This window comes from Chroicocephalus ridibundus, chromosome 1 (genome assembly GCF_963924245.1).
Source record: "Chroicocephalus ridibundus chromosome 1, bChrRid1.1, whole genome shotgun sequence".
Classification (NCBI taxonomy): domain Eukaryota; kingdom Metazoa; phylum Chordata; class Aves; order Charadriiformes; family Laridae; genus Chroicocephalus; species Chroicocephalus ridibundus.
The window spans coordinates 141,844,686-141,868,636 of record NC_086284.1 but is presented as its reverse complement, the minus strand read 5'-3'; the positions used below and the strand labels follow the sequence as shown (position 1 = coordinate 141,868,636).

Genomic DNA, 23,951 nt, shown 5'->3' with positions numbered 1-23,951 from the left:
TCTCCAGGAGGAGAGGAAATCCTGTCTGATCCATTATGCACTGGAAGATTGGCTCCCTTCCTCTAAAAGTGGGTGTTTTCTGCAAGATAATCCTTGGACATACACCTCTGAACGCATACCGCCTTTGATCCCACTGTGAAATCACTGCTATGAGGTGGAAAGGACAGTGTGAACCTATGCAATCTGATTTTTCACAGCAGGCCAGATAGAAGTGAAGACCTGTGGACTTTCCCATTCTGGCAGTGAAGACATTGTCTGCTTGTTTCTAAACAGTTGAAATGAAATCAGAGAGGGTTTGGGAACTTAACAGTGTCATTAGTCAGAATTTCAACCAAGAACCACTTTATGAGCCAAACCCCTTGCGTTTTTCATGAGAACTTTATCCTTTTCCCCTCAGTGGAGGCCCATAAATCTGTCTTGGTTTTTTTGAGTAATTTTCATCCAGGTTCTCTTACTCCCTCACAACTAGGATTACAGTGCTTCAGCAGAATTCAGAGGGGAGGCCCTGGATTCCCATCTGGTAGCTTGGATTAAACTTTTTCCATGTCGGTTTTCCAAATGATCACATTCTGTCTAGTCTAGATCCCTTCCCAGGGATGCAGCCTTAGTTCGGTGGGTCATATGGCACCCTGTGTATTTTATGTACGTGGTTCTGTGTGCAGAGGTGCCTTTGACCCTACCAATGTAAACTTAAGCAAAGACACCAACAGGAGTCCTTCCAGCAGCTTCTTTCACATACACAGAGCCAGGTTGTCTAAAATGTAAGTCAATGACGCAGCAAAGAACTTGCATTTGTTTCAGTGACATTGGAGCTCTTTGCATTGTCATTGTCCACGTGGGTGTCTCAAGACCCTTTTTCCCTTTCATGAGCTAGAATTCCTCACTGTGTGAGGAAAGCAGCTTGCTCTGGCCCCATTTATAGCTGTCCCCCTGCTATGGGGTTATGAGAAAGTGACTACTGGAGAGACACAGCCCCAGCTGAGGCTGTGAAGTTAGGGGCAAGCAGGTTCAAAAGTACCAGGTCTGCAAGCTTGTGCATACAGGTCTGCAAATACACAGCCTCTACAGCTGGCTGTGGATGGATGGCAACAGCTCCTTCATTCTCATTTATTTTCTGGTGAGTACTCTACGTGCTTATGGTGTTGGATCTTTTCTGCCTCAAATGAAGCAAAGTCATAATCATGACAATTTAATTTAAAAGTCTGGGAAATCAATGGAGTATGTTTCAGTCACAAAATTTGGATAATGGCTTTCTACCATGGAAAGAGTTAAGGTAATGCTTTGCTGCCACCTGGTTTTAAATGAGACAACTAACTGTTGCCCATGGGCAGCCACATCACTTTTAATTTGGGGCTTCCTGCCTAGCCCACACCTGTAAAGCAGCTTAACATCCCTCTGCTTGACTAGGCTGTGAATCATCAAAGTCACATCCTTGCAGCTATTCTATAGCATAATGTGTAGGAAGCTTTAGCAAGGCTACCTTAAGGAAGTACAGGAATGCCTGAACATTGAATTTCTATCTCCATAGAGCAAGCACTCCATGCTTCAAAGGCAAATCACAATGGTCTAAGATCAAAACAATTTCATTCATCAACCAAAAGCTATGTTGCTTTGAGAACTTGGAACAGTAATTGCCTCATGGTAGGAAATCAGAAGGGTTTACTAATTCTAAAGCAAAACAGAATGCAATTAGTATTCATGCTTGATTAGAAATTTCGCTCAGCTTTCACTGAAGCAGTTCATTCCATAAACTTCTCTGAATATGAGGTGTCAGAAAGGTCTTGTGTGAGTAAATGCCAAACACCACAGGAGACAAAGTGACATAATATTAATATCTAGCAAAATAGATGAAGAACTTTATTTGTTCTCAAGAACACTATAGGTACACTAAAAAAAAATTGGATGGAACAACTAGCTCTGCATACTTGGGATAGACAATAAGCCATGATACCTAACAACAAGCATTTAATGAGAATAAACAGTCACATAAGAACATCCTTCTGCCATTCAGAAGTTAAACCCAAAAATGAATGGGACAAAGCCAAGAAAAGGGGAGCATTCCTGGAGGTATCTAAGAGGACTATGGACAGTTTCACCAAAGCAACTCTAAGATTTAAATAAATGTGCCATTTAAACTAGACTTAGGTAGGTAGGTTACTGGCAAGTGCCATTAGCTTCTAGGCCAAGCTGCTTGCCAAAAGGGTGTTTACTCACAACTCCTTGAGAATCTCCCAGAAGCAGCAGGCACAAGATATAGAAGTTTCCACAAGAAGGCCGAAGCTTCAACTGGAGAATAGGCTGTTATAAGTTAGCAGCTGAAGGCATAATGCACGCACACATCCCTCCTGCCCACCCATGCACACTTTAACCATAGAAGAGGGCAAATTGTGTATCTCCTCCCACCCTCCTACAAACAAGAAACAATCCTGGAAGGGGTGTCTATGGGGCACATCACAGAGGTTGAATTTCATGTAACATTAGCTGACCATCCAGGATGCCTACCCGTGGGAGACATGGATAGGCACCTGCAGAGACCAACTCAATCATGGTTATAGTTTCTAAGGCAGGGGAGAGAAATTGTTCTCAAGAAGTACCTGTCCTTCTCCATTGATTAGGGAGGATCTCAGATGACAACTTCAGACTACATAACAGTGAGAGGGCTACATTAGAAAGGATGACCACAATTTATACCGTCCTCTTTTTTTTTTTTTCCCCATCACTTGTCAGCCTTATTGCCCTGCACACAGGCATGGCCGGATGGGATGCTCTTCAACCTAAGAAGCCAGGGAGGTTAAAGCTGTGACTGGAGGCTGAGCAGGAAAAAACAGAATTGGGAATAAACTGTTCAGAAATCATTGGTGAGTACAGTTAATTTATTTTTAAAGTTCATGTCCCATTCCCTGCAGGCACTATTCATCCGTCACTCCATTCTCTCCATGGATGGTGGTGGTGGTAGTGAGGCAGGTGGGTTCCAGCAGCTTGGAGTATTCTTCATGCATTGCCCTGGTCTGCTTCCTCTGCGAGGATGAAAGAAGATGGGAGGGTACAGGAGTTAGAGAGATATGCCAGTTCCCTCTCTCGTCTGAGTGACAGAGAGAGCAAGATGTGGGCTTGGGAAGCCAGGTTGTGCATGAAGCACAGTACAGGAAAGTGAGCTGCTGTTTGACCAGGGCTGAGGGTCATCCATGGCACTCAACACTCGGGTCACTTTCAAAGAGGTGAGGGCTCTTTGAGAGGGCTGAGACTCTTTCTGACCCCCTGGGAGAGATAAACAGAATGGAATTTGTCACAACTGAAATGGACACAGGAGCACAGTGCAAACAGGCAGCAAGGATGTTCACTGCAGCAACGAGACATGCTCTTAAAGTGTATTTATTTCTCTGTAGAGAGTGGAAGGAATCTTCTACACGAGTACTATTCAGGGCAGGGAAGGACGCTTTCTACTTTGCAACTGAGATCTGCCTTTTAGTCAGTGCAGACCACCTTTGGACACCTAGACCAGTGGATGGACCTCTGAACTAGCAACTTCCCATCATCCGTTCCAAGGAAGATAAAATCTTTGCCTTTTAAAGGACATGGGGTAGAGTACCCCAAAATCTAAAGCCTTCCCACTAGACTGGATAACCAGACCACACCAGTATACCCTTTGGAAAGGTTCTACTGTCCACTCAGTGTCTATCTTATGACTTATGCACCTTTTTTCCATGAAGGGAGGCTGTTGATGCAGAATCAGCAGAACACAGCTGTACCTACAGACACAGCCTAGGTTACAAAGCAGCATGGAGTAAAAGCGTGGGAGCTTGGTCTCTTTTTCAAGACACCAGGTAAGAACAGAAAAAGGGATAAATTTCGCCATTTACCATCAGCAAGAGACAAAGCTTTTGCCTTCCTCAAGGCCAAATCAGTTTTTCTCTGCTCTCAAGATGGTCAGGCCCTGTGAAAAAACACTTCCCAGGGTCTCAGTGCTTTCCAGAAGCCTCTATATTCCAAACACTTGAAACTGGGCAACTGGTGGGAAGCCAGACCTGCAGTCTTCATACTGGAAGTCTCCACAGAGAAGACCAAGACAGGAGAAGTATCACTGGTCAGAGCCTTCCACAGAAGCTCCTTCATTACCTGTGCCAAACACACATGGCCTTGCACTACAGAAAACCCCCCAAAGATCATAGCTTCTCTGTCCTGCTAGCTTAGACTCCAAAGACAGACTGAGGGCTGGCTGCCTAGCATCATGAGGAATACCTGCCTCCTGAGAGACCCTGCTCTTGCTTGGTAGGCAGGGCAGGTGAGCAGCAAGCAGCTGTTTCTCCAGATAGTAGCTACCAAAGGCAAACTTGCCATCTCTTGGGAGAATGGCATAACTTAAAGGCATGCTGCAGTGTGCCATCATCATGGGCTTTGCCACATACAGTTGCTAAGCAGGCTAGGGTGCCATCCTGGAGAACTATGCCCCCCCCGATGAGTGATACAGCTGTGTGTACAGGTGGGGGGTCTACCACCAGGGCAGTTTTCTGTCAACACACAAAAGAGGCAAGGCTGAGTTCCTATAAGAGCCAAAAACTTACCTCTTCAATATCAAGGGTTGGGAGGGATTCCTGTGTAATATGGACTCCCGACTGCTCCATGCTCAGAGTAGGAAGAGAAGGGCTAAGAGCAGCCCTGCATTACAGTTTTAGTGAAAATGTATGCCAGGCTTGGGAAGGAGGTTTTGGAGCATGGCATGAAATTATGGTAGATCAGACCAAGACATGCAGCTTTATGGTGGCCTTGATTTGCTCTATTGCTCTAGAGAGAGTGCTTTTGGGGAGGAGCGTGCTGGGTGGTTTGAAAGAGCCGAGTCCCCTCAGCATGATCCTAGAGCTACACTAGCTGGAGCTCTCAGGAAGGACCGTAAGATACCTCAAATCTGAGACAAGAATGATATAAGAAACTTGAAATCAAAGAAAAAGTACACGGGGCAGTAACAGAACAACAAGGACACAACCTTAATTGAAGCCAGGAGAGCCTGACTATGGAAACCACCCTGAGAATTCAGGGATTATGGATTTTGAATGAGTCAACAACAGTGTGCTCTCAGTTTTGCATACAAAATCTGTGCCTGTGAGTTGGGCCAATCTCACCCAAATTACCCATGGAGCATAAACAGAAAAATACAATGAAGAAAAGGAAAGGTCTTGCAGTACCCTACCTGTGGTGCAGGGAGCGGTGTACTCCTGTGTGGCAAATTCATCTGGAAAAGAGAAGGGAAGGGAGAGAGCGGGCTGTCGGAGCCCCTCGGCACTCCCGGCAGAGGGACGGGTGCCAGAGAGACGCTTCTCCCAGGCCCCACATCAGGCCTCCGCCACCATCCCAGCTTCCCCCCGGAGACCCCACTTGGGCGGGGGGGCCCCGGTGGCGGCCCCGTCTGGGGCTGCAGCAGCCAGGCAGAGCCGCCCCGCCCGGGCAGCCCCAGCAGGTCTCCGGCCCAGCGAGCTCAAGGGCTGCCCGGGCACCACCTTCTCGCAGCACGGGAGCGGGGACGGGTGACACACGCGCTCGACTCGGCTGTGGCCGCCAGCCTGGCGCAGCAGCCGGCACAGCAGAGGCACCGGGAGCGGCGGGGCTGCCTGGCAGCAGGGGCCGCACCTGAGCAGCGGCCCCCCGGCCCCCGGCGCTGCCCCGCGGGACGGCGCCTCTCCGCGGGAAGGCGGGCCCGGCCGTGCAGGCGCCAGGCTGGGAGGGCGGGGGACGGATGGCTGCTCCGCGCTCTCCCGCAGGGGAGCAGGGCTGCGCGGCAGCCGCCGGTGTGAGGGGCAGCCGTGCGGGCGGGTCCCGCCGCCGTGGTCGTCGCCCCGCTGCGCTGCGGGGCCCGTCCGGCAGCGTCAGGAGCGGGGGCCCGGGCGGCGGCCTGCAGCCCTGCGGACCCCGCTGCGCTGGGGGCGCGGTTGGCGGCGCGGGGCGGGGAAGGGCCTAGGCCAGCGGCAGCCGCGGGTCCCCGCTGGTCCCCCCGCCCGGCGCGCGTCCCGCTGCCCGCCCGGGCTGCCGCGGCCGCCCCAGCCCCGCACTCACCTGTCTCGTAGTAGTCGTAGACCTTCACCTGAGCTGGCTTCAGGCCCCGCACAGGCACGTCCCGCTCCACCGAGAAGGAGAAGCTCAGGGTCTGGCTGCTGAGCTGTGGAAGGGAAGCGGCGGCGGCTCGGGGGCTGCTCGGCGCTGGCCCGGGCACCGCCCGCGGGCTCCCTCGGCCTCCCCGGCCACCCGTGGCCGTGCCTGTGGGGTGCGGGGGCTGCAGGCCCGGCTGGGGGACCAGGGGAAACCCTGGGGCCTTTCCCCAGCCTGGGGGAGCCCCTGGCTGGTGGGGTGGTCAGGGCCCGATGGGTGCGTGGGGTGGTGGGAAAGGCTGCTGAGGGCTGGGACAGAGGCGTCTCCTATGAGACAGAGAGGAGGTCAGTGTCAGCGAGGTTTATGTTTCATGTTCACAAGCCTGGAGATGCTTAACATTGCTCTCTGTCCCTGTGTGTGCTATTGCCAGTGTGCTGCAGAGCTCACTGTGTGTCCTGCCGCAACCCTGGGTCAGTTCTTACCTGCTCTATGTACAGCAGAACATGGTTTGTGCTCACTTCTGTCCGTTGGATCTGGTGAAACCAGGCAGTTGAGAGCTGGAAAAAGGAGATGTGGAAGAGGTTGCTGATCTGACCCTCCTTCAGCTCATCTAAGCTTCCTCCCATCCCTAGAACCTCAGCAGGTAGATGCCGAGAAGTTAAGCACAGGGGGAGTACTTTGCAGGGAATTCGGCAAACACTCTTGTGTGAAGCCCTGCACAGTAAGATTTCCCCCAGTTTGCCACCATCTCAAGTTCTTGCGTGTCCGTGACACAAAAAATGGAATGAGAGACTTGCATTGAGCTGTAGTACATCTCCAAAGGCTCCTGAGTCCCTGAAATTAGACCTGATGGTCTCCTCCCAGCTCTTGGTCTCAGGGCCAAACTGTTCATACATGTGAGCTACTGCAAAGTGCCACGAGTGGTTGAGGGGTGGGAAGGGAGTGCTGCTGCTGGAATCCCTCATTCAACCCTCCTGCTCAGCTGAGGGGTGGAATAACTGGAGGAAAAAAGGGACAGGCCTAACAGTGGAGAAGATACCTGGGGAAGAATTAGATGCTACTTTAAATAAGGAAATTGATATGGGGGCAGACATACTGAAAGATGTGCGTCACACAGCATCCTACCTTCCTCACGGAGGATTTCACAGGGATGAATCCCGACAGCATCTTCACATCAACAATCACCATGTTGGAGGCATTGCGCTCGCCGGTGTAACTAAGGAACCAACCAACAAAGATTCAGTGCACCTCAAGTCAAAGCTGGGGGCACTTCCACCTTTTCCGTAACGCTTGGCACCCCACCCTGTCCTGGCGGTCCAGCAACTTCTTCACCTACGCCAGGGTCTGCTAGTTCCCCTATGCAGCTGCTCACTAGCCCAGCCCTGGGCTGCCCACACAGCTGCATCACTGCAGGACTTGTCCTTCCTCCACAGCCTCTCCTCCCAGCCCAGCTGCTTCCTGCCCACTTTTCCAGGAGATGCACTGTGCTTCCAGGGCTTCCAGCCTGGCTCGCCTCGGACCACCAGACCTCTTCCAGCTCCCCTGGCTTCTCAGGAGGGCTGAGACCCAAACGCCAACTCACCTGACATTGATGCCTATGTCAAAGGCCTTGTGAGCCTTGGAGTCTGCACATGTCTCTGGGATCGTGTACACGTGGAGCACGAAGGGTGCATCCTCCTGCGTGGGCTGCACGTTGTACCTCAGGCTTGTCTAGGGGAGAGCCAGCAGCTCTGTGTGAGTGTGTGTGCGTGCACGCTCTACACCCGAGAGAGACCATCCACTCCCTGTCCACCCTCCCCCCTTCTCCCATTCTCACAGCTCCTCCGCACTGCTGCATCCTTCCCTTCCCTCCTCTCCTCCCACTCTTGCTCCTCCACGTATGTCTACTCTTCTTCTCCTGTTCCCCCTCCCAGAGCCTTCCCTCGCACCCCTCTCCTCTCCGCGGTCTCTCCTGCCCTCTCCCTGGCTCCTGCCTGGCAAGGGGCTCCCTTCCCAGGATGCCACCACCCGCCACCCCCTCACCTGCAGGTAGACGCATCCTTCGCCAGACACTTCTGTGCTGTAGTCCCCGGGCACCTGGGGCAGGGGCACGCGCTGGAGCAGCAGCCGGTTTGTGGGATCCACTTGGAAGTCTTGCTGGAAGTCCCCTCCAGATCGCAGGGTCACTTTGGAAGCTGCTCCGCTCTTGGCATAGGTGACAGCTCCGTACAGGGATAGGGCTTGGAGAGCCACCACTGTGTCCTGCAAGAGACGGGTGCCGGCACCCACGGGACAGCCTGTTCCTCAGCCTGTCCACAGCCTGTCCTCCCACAGCCCGCCCTTTGCTGTTGGCAGGCACCTTCCCCTCCATTCTTCACTTTCTCCAGTTCTAAGTACAAAGCAGAGAGGGAAGGAGCAGCTTCTGCGTGTTTCCGTTCCCTTCCTGTGTCCTCTGCACAGCAGTTGCATGTTCCCTGAGCTCCCTGGGATGGAGCTCTGCGCAGCTTCACTCGCTCGCCACAGGGTGAAGCAGCAACTTGAGAGGCACAAACAAATTGCGGTGGGAGCCCTCCATGCTGGCGCAGACACGCGTCCCTTGTGTCCCTAGTGTTTGGCCCCAATGTGTCAAGAAAACCAGGTCATTAGCCAAAATATCAGTCATTCCCAGAGGCCCTACCTGACACGCTAGCCTCTAGCCTCCCGGGAACTTGGCAACCCTGGTAGAAACGGCGGGGATACACTGCAGGGCTACAGTCCCTGCCCTGGCAAACCGTACTGTGCTCCCAGCTGGGTCTCTGACGCTTCCCATCTTGTGAGATTGATGTGTGAGGTCCCAGGAGGGAAGCCGCTCACCTGGGTGGAGGAGAAGCCTCCGTTGGGGTTCTGCTGACCGCCGATCCACTTTGCAATTAGAGATGCGAACGACAGCTCCTGCTGGGAAGGTGCCGGCTGTGTGGTGAGGTGAGCAAGGAGCACGTAGGCTGTCATCTCCACTTCAGCAGAGGGAGCTCGGTGGCGATAGTACGGGAGATCAACCTCTGGCTCTCTCCCAGGCCGCTGCCAGTGAACAGACCCATCTTCACAGGAGGCAGGGAGAGTGGAGAGAAGCACACAAGCAATCAGTAGCAGTTACTGCAAGGCAGTTCTTGATCTGCTTCTGGTCCGGTTGAGAGGACACAGCCCCCACAATGCGTCCGTCATGTAGGACGAAGTGGGAAGGGTTGGGTTTACACTCGCTGCAGCTTTGCGACTGGTCTGAGGCTGCTGAGGCTCAGTGCCCCGGCCTGGATACCACTGTGGCCTAGACTCCAGATTCACACAGACATTGATGGGCTTGAGCACCAGCAGAGCACCAGGCTGGCACTCCTGCCCATGTTGAGCAGAGGCTGGGGCTGGGCAGCGGCAAGCTCTGGGAGGCAAAGTGACCCAAAGAATGTGACCAGGGCTTGGCAGTCACCTGCAGGTGGGAAAGGCAAAAGGTGCTGGGGATCCCTCCTTCACAACCCTGCTACCCAACGCTTGGGCAAACTCACTGTCCGGCCTGACTTGACCAGAACGCTCAGAGTCATTAGGTGATTTCTGGGAAGACTCAGAGCTGGTGCTATGGCCTGTGAAATGACCCGAATTTTCATTTTCTTCCTCGGCACATCCAGCTGCTCTCTGATTGATTGTGCCTTGTGCTGTGCAAGGTCCGCTTTGTTCTATGTTGAGCACGTGCACTGGAAGGAAGGAGCGGCCATAAATATTGCCAAGCCTTTGCTAAGCAGCGCCTGGTGCGGCAAGAGGAGTGGAGTGAGGAGAGGCGCTGGCAGAGCTACCCGATAGTTCAGCACGGATGGGGATGGTGCGTGGTGCTTCCCGACCAACTCCCTCGGAGCAGAGGAGTGGAGCGGGCACTGAGAGGGAGTTCTCAAAAACGCAAGCCCTTTGCCACGAGTCTTTCCTTTCCCTCCACCTTTCCTCACCCACAGAAGCCATTTCCTGCAGCCATTGCCCCACCAATAAAAGCCGTTTTATCAAGGGAAGATGTAAGGCCAGCGGGTTGGAAGGAAGAGACGTCCCACCAGGAGCACTCACCCTTTTTCACAGCTTCCTTTTCAAGTGAGCCAAGGAATGCCTTGCGCTGCTCTTCCTTCCCTGCCAGGGCGAAGGCGTACGCCATCAGTGCCTTGGTGTACACATGGTTTTCTTTCTCATTCGCTGCTGTTTCCAGGCAGAACAGAGCGTTACGCACCACTGAGTGCTAGGAGGAGAGAGAGACTGAGCTGGAGCAGCCAGAGCTCACACTGAGGTCCATCTTAGAACAACAGGGATCAGATGGTACCTATGGACCCTCAACATCCCCTCTCTCCTGTCTGACAAAGATTGTAGCATTGTACATTGAACCCTTCACCTCCAGGTCAAATGCTGCCTGGAATGAATGGCCAACCAGAGGCTGTTCTTTATCTTGTGCATGGCTTTCTTTAACACTTCTTGTAATGTTTTTTCCCAGTTTAAATTGAAGACTGCGAAGCAGGGCCCTGAGAAGAGGCCTGTTTCTGTCTCAGTGTTACCAAAGACAGGCCTCTGCTTTGTTTATAACAATATGCTAACTAAAATGTTGTTTCCTACTAACCTTCTTACTATGTGAGAAAATAGTTAATTAGTGACCTTCTTACTGTGTGAGAAAGGAGTTAGTCACTGATCTGATGTTACAAATAGCGATAATGAGGAGACAGCCAGAAGTAGCTAATCACCAAGGATGGGATAACAAGGAGTAGTTAATCGCTTCAAGGTTCTTTTATGCATCAAGTATGTGCTCCTATACCAATTAGGACAGAGCTGTGGCTACTTCAAGGAACATCCTTATCATCCTCAAGAAGTTGGCCAACTTACAGTAAACATTTACTGTCCTGAGATGACTCAATACCTTAAAAGGATAATGTGAGGAAGGGTATCCCCACCCAAACGACCACTGAGGAACTCAACGCCTGCGCAGAAGTGTCTTGCTGACGCTGCAAAATTTAACAAGCGGGTGCATAAAGGCTATTTGGTCATCCTAATGAATATGTAAGCCCAGGTGGAGTTATGTATTAGGTAGGTGGAAGTATGAGCATCTTCTGTGTATAAATAATGGGTGAATATCCCCGGTAAGGCGTGCTAGATCTGTGGGTTTTCCTCCTAGCACCCGACATCGAATAAAGCAATATCTCCTCTCTGAACTACTTTTGGTTTCAAGAGCCTTTATTTCAGGTAACATCAGGGCAAGGGGAATTCTGTGATATGTTTCCTCTCTGTAGATGTACTGGATACTTGTCTTCCTCCTCTAGCTATCACCTTGAGACTATTCTATGCTTTCACCCTCTGTTCTATCCTTTCCTTTTTATTGTTTATTTCCCCTTTTCCAGGGCCTTATGTAAAAATTTCATTTTGCTGAAACCTGATGATGTAACTTCTGTTTTGGAGGTAATTTCTCTCTCTGTACAAGCCAGAAACTCAAGTACGGTTTAAGGGCACAAACTCTGAAGCAAAGCAAAATGTAGCTACTTTACATGGTATTAAGTAACAGACATTGTCACCCCATGACCTTTCAGGAAGACACATTACTATTCCTCATTTGTGATGGAAAAACTGTTATAAAATTGAAGCAATAACACTGCAGGGGGGCACGCCATCTTCTGAAGCCTAACAGCACATTTACAGCTTAATTAATGGTCTAGAAGGAAAAGACTTATTTTTCAGTGGCTTTATACTTTGCCTTCAGCGGGTGTGTGTTGGAAGATGAAATCTTTTGTGGTCACTTTAGTAGAGGCAATTCAGCTGCTTTTGAGAAAGCAAAGAATGAAAATAGAATTGGTTGGGTCTGTGCCTCTCCTAAGGTTTTTCTATGCTTACTGCTGTTTGTAAGGTAAGTGTTGGGGAGGAGTTCTGTCTAATGACGGGATGTGGCATAGATAGACATGCTCAGGACAGTACTGGTAAGGTTTTTTGTGAGGGATCTAATAAGGCTTACTTTACTTACAGAAATAGTCTGTACGCTTGCCAGCAGCATTAAATACCTTAGGGCCGTGCTATGCACAGGAGTTCATGCAGCTTAACTTGAAATGCATCCATATTCCTATCAGATTCTGACAAGCCCCTCCACATTCAGTGGCACTTTTAGGCTCAGATAGGGAGATGAAAAACATCCTTGTTATCCAATACAGTTCTGCCTGAGAACTTGCCTTCTAAACACAACACATACCAAAGAAAGAGTACTCCTCTGGTGGAGTTAATATCCCATGAAGTCCATATCACCCTACTGACAAAATAATTCCTTCTGCTGTTTCTCACTATACAGGAAAAAACTTTAAACACAAAATAGTCCCTACTACATTTGGAGCAGAGGGATTACAAGCAGCCTGGCAACCAACCTGGCTCAGCAGTCCTTCTGCCACAATTCACACTCCAGTTTTACCTGCACCAGAGGCTTGTCTCACAGTGAGGGGATCACAGACTCGGGGATCAGAACGACTGAACCCACGTCGCTTTTAAATAAGCCTCAGCCTTTTCACAGACTACTGTTTATGGTATTCCCTATAGGCATACTTTATTACGTTATAGCTATACCTTATTCCCCAAGCATTAAGGATGGGGATTTCCCATAAAACAATCAAGAAGAGGCAGAGAAAATGAGAATGAATCCCTGAGTGTGCCACATTTCTTTACAGACCTGTGCTGTTGTGCCAACCCAACAGGGCCCATAGAAGTGGTTCAACAGGAAAGTACTATTCCAACAAACAAAAGGAGATTTTTGTGGGTGTAGAAAAACTGTTTGGCTCATTTCGGAGATATAAATATAATTTAACTGTTAATACAAGCTGTACTCTTTTAAAGGAGCAAAAGCTTGATTCTCTACAAAAGAACTCAGAAAAAGATTAAATGAAATGTGTATATGGGAGACAGGATTGGACAAGGGAGGAAAATAGAGGAAAAATATTATTCCAGTTTAGGCTTGAACGGAAAGAATATTCAGACAGGATTTCTTTTTTCAAAAGGTAAAGGGACCTGATAATCTTGGGGGGGGACAGGTTAGTGCCAGGTTGGGTTGGGGTGCAGACACATACGGTTACAGGCAGAGGAATCTCCAGCAGTGCAATAGTGATGTAGGCCGTCAGCGTGATCTCGTCGCTCACTCCACCCTGCGGGGAACCGCAAAAGTAGATGTTGAGCCCACACAGCACCACTTGCTTCTCCCTGTGCTAAATATTTACATCCTGCAGGGACAAATTCTTCCTAGCCTCCTTCTCATGGTAAGTCCTTCAGAAGCTTCAGTTGGCTTCTTCCTGGTTCTGTGATAGCTCGCACATTTAACTCCCCCTCCTCCCCAACCCCCAAGTGCTGAAATAGCTGTTGGCCCTAGAGTGACTTATGGTCAAGTTCCAGCCTGACAAAGCCCGTGTGGAGCCAACCAGGCAGATGTGTTACCTTCATGGCGTTGTTCAGGAGCGTCCCAGAACTGTGGAAGCAGCCATTCTCCTTCTGCTTTTGAGTGAGCCAGACCAAAGCATCCTGGATGTGCTTCTCATCTATGAAGATGTGAGGCCGGGCCTGGGCAAAGGACTTGAGGACAAAGGCTGTGAGCCTGAAAGTGGCAGAGGGAACTGAAATATCCTGAGCAGGCCTGTTACCCACCAGAAGTCATCATCTGTCATCACTGTTCTGGAGGAAAGCAGTAGAGGCTACAGGACTAGATCACAAGGGCTGGTTGGAAACTGTGAGCCAGCCCAGCGACTTGGTGAGATAGGGACCAATGGTAAATGGACCCTGCCATTCATAGCCCTGAGGGCTGCAGGTAGGTGGGCAATGGCACTCTGGGGATTCAACAGCATCTTCTGCTAACAAGAACTAGCTAGGGCATCCCGCAGGTCACCCTCACTTGAGCTGAAGAAGGGGAGGTAAGTAGCTTTCAGTGCAGCATTGCAAAACTAAAAGGCATCCTTCCCTGCTCCGTTATTCCACATGATTGCCCTGTGATGCCATGATTATCATTTCATCTCCACCTCCATTTCAACCTCCATAATGACCAAGCACAAGGAAACACTGAGGAAAGGGGAGGCATGAAAAGCAGAAATGAAAAGCCAGTGGTACTGAAGCCTTACCAGGTATTCCCAACTTGCCCATAAAGGGGCCCAAACGTGCTATAAGAACCATCCCAGTGTTTGTAGTTCAGTTGCCTTTGATACCCTGAAATAGAGAGTGGGAGAATATTTTAGTTGTCACAGTACTTTTCACGGAGCCGTGCAAAGGAAATGTAGCAGACATGGGACGCAGTGTCCCCCTTCTAATGGCACAAGTGTGAGCTACACAGCTCAGTGTTACAACGGAAGTTCAGGCAAACCCACAGCACCGAGTACTTCCATCCTTGTGCCTTCCTCCCTCCCAAAACACCTGGAAACTGGGTGTCTGCAGTCATTGCCACTTTCTGCCCTAGACTTGATGAGGAGAAGTAAATGTATCCCAGACTGGAGAGAAAAATTGGAAAACAGTTCCCAGAGGAGAATTGAATACAAAGGTGAGCCCCACACAGGATAGGAATGCAGAAAACAAGATCGTTTTCACTGGAGGAAGTGCAGTTTTTCTGTGAAATAACTGAGTAAAACTAGTCCCTTGTTAGTCAGCAGATACCCACTGTGTATGTATGTACCAGTGTTACGTCTGCTAACGTGTGCTAGCTAGTGTGTTTACATTCTGGCCTAGTTGGAGGTGAGTGACGTATTCTTAATCCTAAGGAGGGTCCGAGATCTACAACAAGCGGCTGCCACGATGAATGGTTGCAGCCTGATTTATGGATTACATATATCCCTTTTCTTACAGAGAGAACTCTTGAGTTATTGCCAGTCCTGGACTTTTCTATTTTCCTGTTTGCACGCTGTCCTCTCTTACCCTGCACCTCTACCTGAGTGCAGGGTTCTCTCTCTTATAGCTATTGTACTATATACACCTGACCTACCACATGTTCCCTGTATGCACCAGGACGACCTCTCCTAGATCACGCATGCCAGTGGCCTATAGCGTCCTTATCCAGTTGCCAAGGAAAGGAATGAACGGAAAAGCAAAAGCCATGTCCCAGCTCACCGCTCACTAAGTATCCGATGGCCTTGGATTTGACCTCCTCGCTCAGCTGCCCTGTCTTGTTCAGATAGTCCAGGACATAGATGTTGGGTGCAAACAGGACCATGTTCTGCTCCCCACAGCCGAATGGCATCTGGAGCAGCTGGTGCAGGTTCTGCATGGCAGCGCCCATGATGTCGCCTGGGGAGCGGGACAATTTCCAGTGTAAATTAGCACAGTTCAGGGCTTGCCAGTAGACTGAGCACAGCCTGAAAAACATGGCAGTGTTTCAAAATAGCATGTGATACTTGAAGAATGCTTCACTTACCTAGCACTGAGAAATATGCTCTGGCTGAGCCATCCACCACAGTCTCTGGGAGAACCAGGGAGACTGGCTCTGACATAGACTTTTCTGGGATAAAGAAAACAGATCAATTTTGTTACAATTGCGGATATATCTACATGCATGGGTAGCAGTTAAGAGGGTGAGACACCATCCCCTGGACAGGGGTTTCCTTCCTTCAACAAATCCATTCATCTCTAATTTTGTTGTGGAAGCTTCCCATCCTGCAAATTTTGTGTTGGGCCTGCAATACCCTCGCACACAGACTGTCATGGACCTCTACACGGAACTATCAGCTGGCATTAACTAACAAATACACTTTCCAGGCTATTTTTCTGGCCTTTTCTGCTTTGGTGAGCAGTCTGGCTTACTGCAGATTCTGGTTTGTGATTTTACACCCACTGCATGACAAATGTTAGAGATAACCCCATTAAATCCCAGATATTCTCTCCCTACAAGGACCCGGCCAGCCTCATTTCCTATGAGATGTGCTCTGCCTCTGTAATTGCAGGGACTATTAGTCTCAGCTCTTCTCCTTTAGGAAGGACTAATTTCACTACCAGATGGACATACATCTAGTTTGTTCAGTTTTATCTGATCCCTAACCTTTCTTCTCAGAGCATTGACAAACCTTGTCTTTTCCATTTGTCTTTAGTCTCAACCTTTGCAAAGAAAGTCTTAGAAAGCAAAAGGCTCTTACCAGATGCACAGAGCACAGAGTTGTAGGTAGTTTCCACCTCAGTCCCTTCCGGCTTGGGGAAAATAGCAAGAAAAAAAGCAAAAAATGAGAAACGACAACAACGAAAATGAAAAGGAAGAAATACAGGAGGGCAACTAAAAGGAACTCGAAACAAATGAAATACTTATAACTTCATTATACTGAAAAGTCTTTAAAAATTGCTTACGAAGTTTTTTCTTCCATGTGCTAAACTGAGGATAATTTAGGACTATAATGTACTGGCTAATAAAAATGTGAAATTTAATACATGTTCTTTCCTTTCTTATTGCTGAGAGAGGCCCTGCGTCTTCACAGGTTATGGCGTAGGTAACGTGCACGATGATACTACCAAGAGTAAGACATCACCTGTCTTCCAAGGTGCTGCCCACCTCGGCCCAGTCCAGCAGAACTCTGCAGGCTGTGATGACGGCTGAGCGCCTGGGGTGCCAGGAGGATATGTATGTAAGACTGTGACAGTTGGCAACTAGAGCACTTCAATGCACCCACAAGTGACATGTTACAACACCCAAAATTTAAATACATGCCACAGTCAACCGGTGATCACATCCTCCCTCTGTTTCAAAAACTTCTACACTAATTTTTCAAGTCAACAAAGAAGTCCTGGTTTCTGTGAAAACATTCTCCATAAAACTCAGGAATCAAATATTTACCAGAAAACATATTTTGTCAGAGTTTATTTCAGTGATATCCCCACATCCATTTTTTTAATCTCCAAGTAGGAAAGTTCCCATTGCTTCATTGCTGGTTCCCAACTTTTGCCAGCTGAAACTTTTTTCCCAGCATGTGAACAATGGTATTACCTTCACTTTCTCACATAATTAAAATACATTGTCTTTCATTCTTCAGTATGAAAAGACAGAGAAAGAGTAGGGGGAAAAAAAAAGAAAAAAAAAAAGAAAAAGCTTTTAGGATAAACCATGACAGAGCTAAATGCTTCTTGTTTGTTTCAGTATGTCATTATGAAATGCAACTAAATGAGAAATCCATTGTTTTGTTTGATTTTGAACATTTCAACAGGAAATTAAAACATACAAACTAACGATTTGAAAGATTTTCCTTTCCAGCTGAGAAATTCCTGGGTGAAAAAACATCCTGTTTCCCAACTAGCTCCCAGCAAGGTTTTTTTTCCCGAGGGTCAAGAGGACGCCCCAGGGGCTCTGGCACGCTTCCTTCTCTCTCCCCGGGGATGCGTTGCCTGCTGCAGGGGATATTGACATCCTTGTGTTTGGGACAATGCAGCTCCACCCCAAGCAAGTTACACTGTATCCACCCCTCCTAATTAATTGTTCAGCCTTGGATGCTAATCTCTGATTCCATCCAGTCAAGGCTTGCTGTAGATTTATTACCTCATTACAATAACAGGATAAGACCAGTAATCTCTCAGACACCCTGACAGAAGTCATTTTAGTGCTCGATCAGTTATTTTCACTCCCCCGCCATCTGGGAGAAAAGACTTTACAGTTCTGATCTTCCAGTATCTTCAAAGAACAAAATAAATGCTTTTCCCTGAAGGCATATATGAAACAAGGAAAATTTTCCTGAAATGTTAAACAGCTATTCACGCCCTGATCCATAAAATGCACAATCAAATTAATTTGTAAATAAGTGAAATTTAAAAAAAAAGAAAAGATGCCTAAGAGATAGGATTGCTTTTCCATCGTTACATTCAGGCTAGCAAAACAAGTTCCGAAGTTCCATATTACATAAATCCTAGCTCCGCGTTACTAAAAATTGGAATGTCTGCAATGTAAGGAGGAGTTGAAATGTTATATATTACTCCTAACTTAATTTTGTTAAATACGACTATTCCTTCCTGTCATGCGTAGGATTGACAATATTACGACATGTGATATTACGTAGATTTCACTTTACAACAAGCCAGTACTCTTTGTTTGCTATTAGTATCACAGAGAGTCTTATACTGTGGATTAATTTTATGACTGGCTATTTATCATGGGAAGAGCTGTGGTTTTATCATTGCAAAACACTGCTTAAGAAAAAAAATGTACAAAAGAAGGCAAAAATAAAAAGTTTTGAACATTCTTAAAAGTGTAATAAAAACAATTCAAAACAATGACTGTAGTTTTGCTTGGAAATATTTGCAGATTGTGGTGGCTGTTCCATATTCCAGAGTACTGGCCATGTGCTGGAGGAGACGCCTAACGTTTCTGGCGAGCCTTCCATTTGCAGCCTGTCCCTGTGATTTATCACAGGTAAACCGAAGGAATTCTCATTTATCTCCCTGATGATGTGTCTGGGACAAACGTGTCATTATTGCCTGCCTTATTATTTCTGTCCGACTATGTAATGTAATACCCTGCTTTTACTATGAGATGGCAACTTTATGAGTTACAGGCTCTATTGGCCTGCGTGAGATTTATCAATGCTTCTTTTATAAAAGCGTGCAGAGTCAAAGTCACACAAGCCATTATTGCTGCTATCATGGTGAAAACAGAAAACCTTTATCGTACAGCAACTGTGGCTGTGGAGCATGAAGTTATTATTGCATTTCTGTGCTGCCAAACTCAGCACCCCGCATACCTCCACCAGCAGCTGTCTGATGACCGTGTCCTTCCGCCCTTTCTCAGGGGTCTCCACGATGGCATTCCCGCAGGGCTGCTGGTTCTGCAGGGCCTCAGTGCTCACCGAGAACTCCACCTGCCCTGGAGCAAACAGGGGTCAACCAGCCCCGCTGGGCAGTGCCAGGGAAACGCGGGTTTGTGTTTGTGTGGGCGCTCTCTGGTGCGTTACAGAGAAGCTTTTCCAAGAGGAGAACTAAACTTGGACTAGCTGCAGCCTTGGAGCCACCTCCTTTGTGATGGCCACCTGAGCAGGTGTTAGTCCATCAGTAAGAAGAGTAGTGGAGGGGCAGCTCTTGTAAATCGATCTTGTTCTGGGAGGCTTCAGAGAAAGAAAGAAAGCTTTGACTAAAATATTTCAGACCCAGCCACATTAAGCTAAGACATTCTCAGCTCCACAACAGGAATGTCTGAGTGCTTTGCATGCATTAAGGGAATTTGTGATTGCTATTCAAATGTTAAGAAAACAATGTCCCGTAACACTTAAATAGTTTGTTTAGGACCTGGAAATTGCATCCCAGTGTAGCGTCTCAACCTCAGGGTTGGACTTCTCACTTCTGGTGTAGACAAGATTCTTCCAGACAGGTTTGGAGTCACCTAGCTCATCACACCAAAGATCTGATGTCATCCACAGATATCTGATCCCAGTATTTTCTTGTCCAGCTTCTTACCTAGAGATCTTGGTGTTACTGCCCAAGCCACAGTTTTCCTGTCATTCATGCAGACACAGTAGGATTCTTCCTGCTTCTCTAGTGGTGTAGCCAGGAAATGAGTAGATTCAGCCAGAGACGTGCTGACCTGCCAGTTGTACAGAGAGGTGTCATGAAGGTTGGAATTGCAAAGAACGTGGAGACAGTGCAGTACATGGAAATGGGTAGTGGAGCTGGTTATTCTGTGGGACTGAGAACCTTATGGATACTGCAGAGCAAGAACTGGGGGATGAAGTGGGAAAAGATGGAGATGTGTACAATTGTAAGAGATTGGGGAGGTAAGTGTAGAGAGCAGGACATGTATTTTTGTAAAGGAAATTGATTCTGGAAAAATGGAGAGCATGGACCAGTTGCGTGAGTAAAGGCAAAGCAATGACTACAAAACTTAGCCATGAATTAAAGACCCCCCTCATGATTAGTTGGGTGAAGAGGTAAAACGCTAGCAGTGGGAAAGCTTGTAAGGGAACAAGGGAGAGTGGAATAAGGAACCTGCAAATAGCAAACAAAACAGGAAAGACAGTTATGAGAGTGCATTGGAATGGCTGGATCAGTGCCCCTCCTTGTTTCAGCTCCATTCCTTTTAGAATAAAATCTGTATTTATAAAAAAACTGAGGAAAGGTGATTGAGATTTTGTTCGAATCACCTCCCAAATTGTCTTGTCTTTTTTGCTGGTGAAAGAATGCAGATAAGAATAGTGAAGCTATATGGTTCTGCCCAGCGTCTTAGGGGCAGATGCAATAAATCACAGGAAGACTGCATATTCCAGCAAATCTGGCGTGATAATTTATGAGATGTTTACATGAGATGAGACTAAAGGTATCCTTTAGGTATCCACCCTGGTGAACCTGGAGTTTCCATGTAGGTATGCAGTTTCATATTTCTATAGGACAGTGACATAAATCTGCGATGACAAGGCTGGGGGCCTCAGCAGCAGATCTTTAGGTTCTGAATCAAACATAACTTTCAAAACTTTGTCAGGAAAACATATTCCCCCTTTATTAAATACACCAAGAATTCCTACACACGTACACCCATATGAAATTGGAGATAAGTCATCTGGCTTGGGAAACCATGTGGTAAGTGGTCCATTGTAGCTAAGTCCCTAAGTCCCCAAGTCCCTAAGCTGTCAGTCTGAGCAAAGTTATCAATGTCTCTTACCCTGATGCAGGCGGTCAAGTAGTTGAAAACGGTGGCTTTCAGTGTGAAGGACTCACCACGCACCACAGAGTAGGGCATGGTGAGCTCTACAAAGAAGGGCTGGAAGGCTCTGAGGGACACTGTTGGGGACAGGCCAAAGCCTGTGTCTGCCGAAGTGCAGAATGCATTAGCTTTCCACTCGGTGATGGTGTCAGGGATGGTCACATCTAGATCAGCATTTCCCTCAGAGCTGGTGAGGGATGGAGAACACATTTCAGTTATATTTTGGTGATCATCTACATTTTTCTCAGCCTACTGAACAACACCTACTGACAGCAAACTCCTGACCAGTTGGGATATGGGCACTGGCTTTTGCATGTCCTCCCAAAGCACACTTAGTGACCTTGAAAAATCCCTCCGTTTACTAGAAATACCCCTCTCACTGAAATACCGATGCTTCCATAGGGACTTAAACATCTTCTGAGGTTTTCCGCCAGTGACCACACTCCACGTTCCCAAGAACACTTACTTCACTGAAACTATGTCCCAGATCCATGTCTCAGGGAAGTACTTCCGGACGGTCTCCGCAGGATTGCCAGCAGCCATATGTTCCGTTAGATCATAGTCAAAATCATCAGGCATATGCAATGCACTGACTAGCATTTTGTTCGAGGATAGGAACAAAGGAAAAGAAGTGTCAAACTCCATTCTAACTTTCTTTCCAGGTAGTGGTTATTCTTAGCTAAAATTTTAAAATTGGAAGAACAGCTTTGAAACCTTGACCGCTAGAAACAAATGTATTTCTCTGTTGTGATCTCAATATTTAGTTTTTCCTAATGTTACTGCTCTTCTTACAGAGATTGGATGGGGTTGAACATTCTTCCCCCACTGCCACCAAACCCAGCAAGTGCCAAAAGAGCCATGTGCGATGATGTTGTTGAGGGTACATTTCTATTGCAATACAGTGTCAAATGTGGATCTTATTGCCTCCAGATATTACAGTTGCACATAGTTTATTAAATTTGATTGAAGAATTGATTGTGCTTATACATGACCAGAAACAGAAACCACACTTAGCCCTCCCTTCCTCCATCTAAGATTGTTTTAAGTTTAATATGGTCTTTACATCTCTGGCCATTAGCAAATAAATGGTTCCAGAACAGGGAGATGCTTTCTCACAGGATTGCATAGTGCCTTATGAAAGGCTATCCATCATCCTTAGAACACTTTACATCTTCTCAAAGCAGCCAGCTGTCTCAGGCCATGCTCTGAAGACAAATCCTGCATTTCAAAAGCAAAGATCTGATCTGTTATGAATACCCAGAAGCTATCACTAGGCCAAAAGCTATAATTTTTTAACAGGAGCTGGGATACTGCACCAGAAAAGTCAGTGACTGGAAGTGATATAGGTGAGTGTGTTTTATGTAGCCTTTCTAATCTCAGAACTATTTAGAGAAAAAAAATATGATATTATTATTCTATCTTCACAGTCACTGAAGCTGCAGAGAAGTGACATGACCTACGCAGCCTTATATAGTCATGTGAGTGGGAGAGCTGGGAACAGAACCAAATTTCTCAGCCCCCCATGATAAAATATCTACCCATAGAATTGTACCACCTTCTAATTTATCTTGGCTCACTTTTGCCCTAGTTGTTCCTCTAGTTGTTGCTAGAATGTGACTGCCTAGAAGTAAAGACTCCTTTTTTAGGTTTCCATAGTTGGACTCAGATCTGATGGAAAAAAAGCCGCTACTTTGCGCTGGCACAGTCCATCCAATGTAGGCAGACTGTCTTAGTGCCTAGAGGATCCCGGCTGTAGGGTCTGGCACGGGAGTCACCGAGCACACACAGTTCTAGCCAGGCACATATGTCTAGCTGGGCATAAGCAAGCAGAGGTGTTATCTGTTTTGTGTTTCAGGACTGTGGCTGGAAGGGAGTGATCCTGCATTAGGTCAGTATTATTTGACAAGAGAATCTGGTCTGCCTGGTGTAATTAATATTCAAAGTAGAGGGAAGGAAAGAAGCAGGGCGGTAAATTTTAGGTAGTTTAGTTGTGCAGGAGGTGAAACGAAGCATGTATTCTTACTGGAACTACCGTAACTCCTTTCCATCATGTGTTCTGGGTAATGCTGGCAGATTTCAGGCTTGTGGATCTTGCTGCTAGTGAAGACTTTTAAGCCCAATTCCTAGTAAACAAAGAGAAAGAAGAGCAAAACATTTTTAGTATGTCAAGAATAGATGTACTTAGGTCTGGTATCGATCAGAATAACAAAAGCTTGTATACAAGTGCCAGGTAGACTACTTCAACCCAGATGTTGAGGCTTTATCATGTTATACTCATCCTAAGGCTAAATCTTGTCATGATCAGATGGAAAGCTGGGGTCTACCTTGGGGACATCTGCCCAGGTGAAAATGATATATGTGAAAAGCTTTAGATTGAGAGGAGCCAAAAAGTCTTGTGCAGGACTATAGATGGGCATAGGTGTGTTTGTGAGTTATCAAAGTAACTGGTACTTTATTAAAGAACTGTCTACACCGGATAGAGAGAGAACATGCATGACTGAGGAAGGGTTTCTAATATTATGCTACCAGGGGTCACTTCTCAGGACTCTTTCCCTGCTGCAGCTTACTTTGAGAATGTCATAAGCATCACCTTCGCCGTCAGGAGAAAGAGGTATGTAGATGAATCCATTTAATAATATGTTGTCAAGTGACACACAAGGGTTTACATTGTCTTCTTCCAGGTAGTAGTCCTTGAATCTATAACCCCGGATTTCCTTCAGTGGGAGAAGATCATACACCTGGGGAAATGCGGACAACCGGGGAAAAGTGTGGCAGGTCAGCACTTACAGGGACACAGACAGTACTTAACACTCCTTTCATAAAAGCCAGCTTCTAAAAACCAAGTGTAGTGAATGCAGCTATAAAAAAACATGACCCCATGTCCATAGTGGTGTTAATTGTAGTTGAAGAACCGGTTCATTCTTGTACTTGCTCATTACCAGAAATAACCAAGACTTACAGAGCTGGGAGAGAGCTCATCTTCAGGCTTCATGAGGAGAACACTCTTGTCCACAGCACAGAGGGCACACAGGGACCTTGGTGAGGCATGGAGTTGCAGGCTTGTGTTGGAGGCAGGAAGACCTTCCTTGGGTACAAAACTCAGTCTGACCTGCAACCACAAAAGGAAGTTAGAGCAGCTGTGTTTCCAGACACTGTTACATGCTATTATATCACAGCATCTAGCCTTTTGAACTGAGCTCTGCTAGTGCCTTGCAGCTCTTCTAATGTATATTCAACTTTGACCAATGTA

General features: G+C 47.5%; 1 protein-coding gene across 2 annotated transcripts in view; it reads right to left on the bottom strand.

Annotated features, from left to right (window-relative positions):
- Positions 1–1,823: 1,823 nt before the first annotated feature.
- LOC134525485 (alpha-2-macroglobulin-like) overlaps positions 1,824–23,951 on the bottom strand; it is a 42,147-nt gene continuing 20,019 nt past the window's right edge. For both annotated transcript variants that reach the window (XM_063356389.1, XM_063356399.1), the window contains 22 exons: positions 23,661–23,810; positions 23,269–23,439; positions 22,725–22,824; positions 21,168–21,294; positions 20,660–20,888; positions 19,462–19,588; positions 18,753–18,874; positions 16,173–16,224; positions 15,458–15,541; positions 15,154–15,330; positions 14,178–14,262; positions 13,504–13,660; positions 13,143–13,217; positions 10,135–10,300; positions 8,911–9,134; positions 8,101–8,319; positions 7,661–7,788; positions 7,204–7,294; positions 6,561–6,635; positions 6,046–6,148; positions 5,186–5,227; positions 1,824–3,017 (listed from right to left, as the gene is read on the bottom strand). In XM_063356389.1, coding sequence (XP_063212459.1) covers positions 2,992–3,017; positions 5,186–5,227; positions 6,046–6,148; positions 6,561–6,635; positions 7,204–7,294; positions 7,661–7,788; positions 8,101–8,319; positions 8,911–9,134; positions 10,135–10,300; positions 13,143–13,217; positions 13,504–13,660; positions 14,178–14,262; positions 15,154–15,330; positions 15,458–15,541; positions 16,173–16,224; positions 18,753–18,874; positions 19,462–19,588; positions 20,660–20,888; positions 21,168–21,294; positions 22,725–22,824; positions 23,269–23,439; positions 23,661–23,810 — 2,730 coding nt within the window. In that variant the 3' untranslated portion in view covers positions 1,824–2,991. The remainder of the gene's footprint in view (positions 3,018–5,185; positions 5,228–6,045; positions 6,149–6,560; positions 6,636–7,203; positions 7,295–7,660; positions 7,789–8,100; positions 8,320–8,910; positions 9,135–10,134; positions 10,301–13,142; positions 13,218–13,503; positions 13,661–14,177; positions 14,263–15,153; positions 15,331–15,457; positions 15,542–16,172; positions 16,225–18,752; positions 18,875–19,461; positions 19,589–20,659; positions 20,889–21,167; positions 21,295–22,724; positions 22,825–23,268; positions 23,440–23,660; positions 23,811–23,951) is intronic.